The sequence below is a fragment of the Arvicola amphibius genome, chromosome 3 (genome assembly GCF_903992535.2).
Source record: "Arvicola amphibius chromosome 3, mArvAmp1.2, whole genome shotgun sequence".
Lineage (NCBI taxonomy): Eukaryota > Metazoa > Chordata > Mammalia > Rodentia > Cricetidae > Arvicola > Arvicola amphibius.
The window spans coordinates 117,750,802-117,756,801 of record NC_052049.1 but is presented as its reverse complement, the minus strand read 5'-3'; the positions used below and the strand labels follow the sequence as shown (position 1 = coordinate 117,756,801).

Genomic DNA, 6,000 nt, shown 5'->3' with positions numbered 1-6,000 from the left:
CCTTGATGACAGGATTTCTTATTGTCTGCCACTGCACATGTCGGCTGTATGCCTCCTTCACAAGCTTCAGGCTGTCGACTCTCCGGCCTCTGCCTCCCATCGCCATAGGAACACTGGGATTACAGATACACCTCTAGCTTCGCGTGGGTCCTAGGAATCTGAGCTAAGGTCCTCACATTTGCATGGCAAGTGCTTACCCACTGAGCCATCAGCCCAATTCCGTTATCTTTTTTTCCAATAAAGTGAGACCATCTGGTTTTTAAAGTTAGAGCTAATAAGATGATAGTTTGACCCAACAAACTCAGGAAGCCAGGAGTTCTGAAGGAATACTGAACTCCAGAGGTCAAGAGGGCTGTAACCATTATAGAGCGCAACACCAGGTTCTGATTTGAAGACATACCCATGGAGCAGAACCAGCAGAAAATTTTGCCTCCTTTACAACAGCTCGGGTAATTTTTATGCTAAGAAATAGAGCTTCTGGCTCTGACACAAGTTGGCTTCTGTGATTTGGTTGCCCAGAATTCCAAAGGATAGAATTTTTTGAATGGTGAGATCTATTTGATTAATCTTGGAAGCCTCTGTTGTTGTGATACTCAATGTTGTTCTTCCTTGTTCCAACCTTATTGTATAAGTTATGATGCTGTAGGACACTGACGGTTTCTGAGGCCACAATCATTGTGTCGCTTCCTCCACTGTCGTGTTGGATTGAACCATGAGAACTGGAAAGGGGTAGAGGGACTTTTCACCAATACCACTTGTTGCATGGCCGTGAACAGGTAACAGTGTCAAGTTTGAATGGGTTTATTAAAATGCTAAGTTCTGGAAATCATCTCAGTATAAGAACATAAAGAGCCCAGTGTCTCTTGCCAGTGAATTTGGTTTAAATCTGTCTGTACTATTGGCAAGCTTCCTGTGTGGCTTACCAGTTTCTCTATCCCACTGACTTAAATGTGAAACCATCTCTACTGTCCCTAACAGCCATCTTTGTCCTCTCTTCTAGTCTGAGGGTCCTACTCCCACCCATCAGCCGTGATCAGATGCTCACAACCAGAAGAGACCCTGGCTGTACCGAGAGGGTTCCTTTACTGTCTACATGTTCTTCTGTCTTAGCAGAAACCTAGGGACCATGATCCTGTGGGAACATTACAAGGAAGGTTTTGAAGTGGCTTGGTTATAGATTCATTGCCACTGACCTGGGAACCTAGCTACATTACTTCTGAATAGTCAAGTTTAAACAAAAATTAGATTGAAGTCTCTTGCTGGAAGATTAGCAGTGCTCATACAGTTTTTGGCTGATCCCAGTTCTGCTGTGAACCAGTTGTAAGCTCTGATGCTTCCAGTTGCAACTAAAATGTAGTCTTTCATGCCGATTCCGCTCTACACAACAGGAAATCAAGATCTCTAAGAACATATACATTATTGTACCTCTAAAATACCATCGGCTTTGGGGTTTATAATTAGTGTTCATTTTCTCCTGAACAGCTACTGCCAATAATAACTCAAAACACAACTGTAGGACTGATATGAGTGATGCCCCTGTGCCATCGAGTAATTTATTAATCCACTTAAATGAGATAAATTTACTCAGACCAAGTTCCTCTTTCAACAGTACAAATCTTACATTCGGATTTATTCCATTGGTACACTTGTACAAATCTTACATTCGGACTTATCCCATTAGTACACATATACACATTTGTATGAGCTCTCAGTGGTTGCATTGGGACATACACATAGACATAAACACATAGGTCAGTAGACTTTGGAGATGTTAGCTATGATAGTATACAAGAAATGTCCACTGTCTCATTCCTGCTTTTACAAACATTATTAGATATTTTATTTATTTGTGATATTAGGGGAAGTCTAGATCGTGTGTGTGTGTGTGTGTGTGTGTGTGTGTGTGTGTGTGTGACTATGTAAAATATCTTTCTAAATCAGTTCAATACCCACATGAGGTCTATAGGGTCAGTATGCTGATTTAGAGATAAAGAATATGGACTTAGATTCACCTGCCAATCAACTCTGTTACTAAATGTCTGACTGGAACTCAGACTGTCTCCTTAACTCTAGATCCTGAGTCCTTAACCACAACCTTCTCCTATTTAACTCTTGTGACAATCCAAGCATCTAAGTTCAGTTTCTCTGTTTTTATAGACAAGAACACTGAGGCCAAGGTGAAGTGGTCCATCCAGAACTCTGCTCAGTGTTTCCATTATTGTGTTTTGGCTCTCACTGAATTCAGTCTTTTCCAAACAGATACATTAATGCAAAAAGCAGAAATAGGATGCCTATCCACAGATTAGATCATTTGGGAAAGAAATTTTATTTTTAAGCCATAAAGGAAAGCATTGCTTCCCTCTGACTGAAATAATCTTATTGGGAAGGTTATGTGCAGAATAGACAAGTATTGGGAGCTTATTATGTGATTTTTTCCATTTATTAATTCACATAACCTTTCCTAAGCTGTCGGTAGTTTTCTCTGTTTTTCAGAGGAGGCACTGGGAAGTTAAATAGCTTGGCTATGGTCATACAGCTAACACGAGTCATACTAAGATTCGTCCTCCAGCAGATGAGCCAAACCTGGGCTTTAAGCACTCGGATGACTGTCACATTCGTTTATTTGAGTTCCATGTGTTTAACAGGGAGCATAAAATGCCACTGTCAGTAGGGGCTCTGGGTTCCTATGTCCCTGTCCTAGTTGTCAGGCTGGAATTACGGCAACTATGATAACATGAAAGGCCCCCTAGTTATAGTTAGAAAAACAAAACCACGTTTTTCCATGGAGGTGATTGCAAATGACAAAATTTATGGTTGATTTCTAAAACAACAACTAATAAAATAAACATAAAAGCTACAATCAACACCTTTTTCAAAAATCCTTGGCCATTATTAAACAGGACCTAGAAACCCCTTTATCATCTCATACATACTCACTAAGCAGAGCAATCCTCCATAATTTGTCTGTCTCAAACTGATGAATCATAAGACGTCCGTGGCCATGGGCCCATACACAGAAGCGGTCTTATCTTCCCATTGGCCAGTGTCTTCATCGCCTCCCAACAGTGCTTTCAGGTGGTCACAGAGACCAAGTTCACTTTCTGGAGCTCCTACGCTACAAACACATTAGAATCAGAAAAGAAAACCTGTAGAATCCAACTGCTGATTTAAGGAGATGCTGATTAAGTGAAATCTATGAACCCCTCTGGAAATCAGGACGATTCTTTGCTTTCGCTTTACCTAACAAGATTCCCCAACTCTCCCCATAAGAACCTTGGCATCGTTTATGAACTGAAATTTAATTCACTTTTCTTCAGTAACTATGACTTTATGATTTTGCTAGGAAGTTGGGAGATATAAAATATCTATCTACACTTAAAAGAGGAAGCATTGCTTCTAGGATATTCAACTAAAGAGAGAGGAAGAGAGAGAGAAATGTTGAAAATGATATATTTTAAAACTAAGCACTCTCCCACAGACTTATTTCCATGAGATAAGGAGATGTAGACCATTCTGTTCATTAAAGGACAGAACCTTCTTTTAAAAATATTTGCTCACAGGGATTAGCATAGTAGGAGATAAACAGCTGAAACATTGGACTTTGTCACCGTGTGCTTGAATCTTGAGGATCAGTCAAGGCCTTGAGTTTCTGCTCTCCCAGCTGTCAAATGGGAGTCATGATATTATCATCTGTGAGCAAAGAGGACAGAAATGGTGACAGCCATGTGACTGAAATATTTGTGTACAAAATACTATATCTGACCCATGATTTAGAAAGAGAGAAAGAACAATTAAAGGGAGCTAACAGGTTACAATAAACCCATTTGGATGCTTCAAAAACTGTCCTAGGAGCCTGGAGAGACAGTGCTTGATCTGCAAGGATTCATGTGGAAAAGCCTAGTGTTGTGGTGTGTGCTTTATAATACCAGTGCTGGGGCGGGGGCGGGGGGTGAAGGCAGGTGGAACCTTGGGGCTTGCTGGCCAGGCAGGCTAACCTAATAGGAAGAGCTCCAGGCCAATGACAGATGTTATCCTCCAAAATCAAAGTGGGTGCCTCTTGAATACATCTGAGAGTGACTTCTGACCTACACACACAGAGAGAGAGGGGGGGGGGGCTCAAAGTAGTTATAAAATGGGAACATATGAACTGGAGCATTAGAATTAGAATTAGATGACGTTTGTTCATTTGTTCATTCAGTCTTGGTTGAGTTGCTCATCATCTAAGTGAAGTATTTTATTTCCTGCATCTCAGTTTCCTCTCCTGCCAGTGATGCAGCTCCCTCTGCCTGTCTTTTTCCCCTCTCAACTGTTAGTAGATTGGCATAATAATGAAATGGCCTTTGTGAACATGATAGTGCAGGCTAGCTGCAAGTGGGCTTAACATGGAAATTACTGAACAATGTGATCCCAACCAGCAAAGCCCACCCAGGTCCAGACACCTGAGGCCAGGAGCATTAATCTTCATCTGCAGCTTAGATGACAGTGTTTATGCAGAGACGGCTGAAGCAGAGCAGGGTACGGGACACATGATTAGAGAGCAAGTGCTTGCACACGTGACTTTAAAGGTGTGCATTTTGTCCACTGAGGAAATTGCCTTGCACACACAGCTAGAAGAAGGTGAGACGCAATTCTGGAGATTTTATTGCAAACAATGAAAAGAAGCACGGGAGATGTGGAGAGAAGGAGCAAGCAGGGGAGGCAAGGAGTTTACAGTTTACCACGGGGCTTCCACTTCTCATTATTAGACCTAATATTTCAAGGTTTGGCGTATGCAGGAGAATAGCCTGCCGCTGACTATAGTCTAAAGCATCCAATGTTGTTTTGCAGAGTGTCTAGGCGCCTCCGTCCCAGCCCTGTCTGGTGTTTTGAGAGAGAAATCAGTCTCTTTTCCTTGTGTGCAAAGGGCCAGCAGTCTCCATGGAAGGTTTCTGTTTTTAGAGCTGATGATAAATGTGCGTGAGGGATCCCGTTAAGCTGGGAATTCCTTTGAAATTCACATTTCTCTTTCTCTCAGCTGTCCATAGATAGATCCTGGCTACATTTGGGTCTGAAAGCTCTTCAGCCTGACTCCCCCTTGAGAGTCATGTTCTTTTTTGAAAGGCTCTTTTTTAAAAAGTGAAGGCTGTTTTTTCACTCAGAATAAGACTATTCTCCAGCAGGGAGGGTATTGAAGTAACGGGATCCATATGTTGAGGCCGCCAGCTAATGCTCAGCATATGGGCCAGCGAACTTGGCAGGCAGAAGTATGCCCCTGCTTTTTGGCAATGCCCTGGAAACTCCACAAAGGGATATTGCTCAGGTAAGTCATGTTGGAAGCACAGCTTCAGGACTTCAAAGTACCATCCATTCCATGAAGTGTGAGGCACCGAAAACAATGGAAAAGGTTCTGCTTGGCCTTCAAACTCATAGCTCTGGCCCCAAGCTCTCAGAATAGCAGAGGGGCTCAACCCTGGGTTTTCTATTCTCCCTAAGAAATGGCCTTGCTAAGGGCTGTCATTCAGTATATCCAGATGGCTTCTTACATTCAGTGGGAACATCTTCCCTCTACAAAGATCGCACTGCAAAGTGAGCTAGAACTGGGGAGAGCCAGGAGGCCTGGTCTCCACAACACAGACCTGTACCTAGAAATGACTGTAAAGAAATCATTTCATTGCTCCCCCACATCTGGAAAGTGAAAAGGCAGGTCAGGGTGATCTCTGAGACCCCTTCCCAATGTCACAGTGTGAAACTGAGCAGCACCTAAGTCCAGCTAGAGAGGATGAGGAAAGCAACCCCAGCTGGTTGCATCTGGACCAGTGGGCTCAGTCCTTGCCAGCATCATGTCCCAGTAAAACTGTGTGTACCAAGGGCTAGGCACAGAAAGGTTGAGGGTAGGGAGGGCAAATTCCTGGGTAAGAATTCAGCCCTGATTCCCAGACTGGTTGGCAACAGCAAAGTGGAGGCGAAAACACGCCCTAGATTGTTTTACTATTCCCCACAGTCCAGGGTTTTGAATGCACC

The 6,000-nt window shown here is 42.9% G+C and overlaps 1 protein-coding gene across 1 annotated transcript in view; it reads left to right on the top strand.

The window, feature by feature from the left end:
• The first annotated feature begins 4,382 nt into the window (after positions 1-4,382).
• The window catches only part of Ncam1 (neural cell adhesion molecule 1), a 66,159-nt gene continuing 64,541 nt past the window's right edge, over positions 4,383-6,000 (top strand). Inside the window, exon 1 of the mRNA XM_042054715.1 lies at positions 4,383-4,617. Coding sequence (XP_041910649.1) covers positions 4,383-4,617 — 235 coding nt within the window. The remainder of the gene's footprint in view (positions 4,618-6,000) is intronic.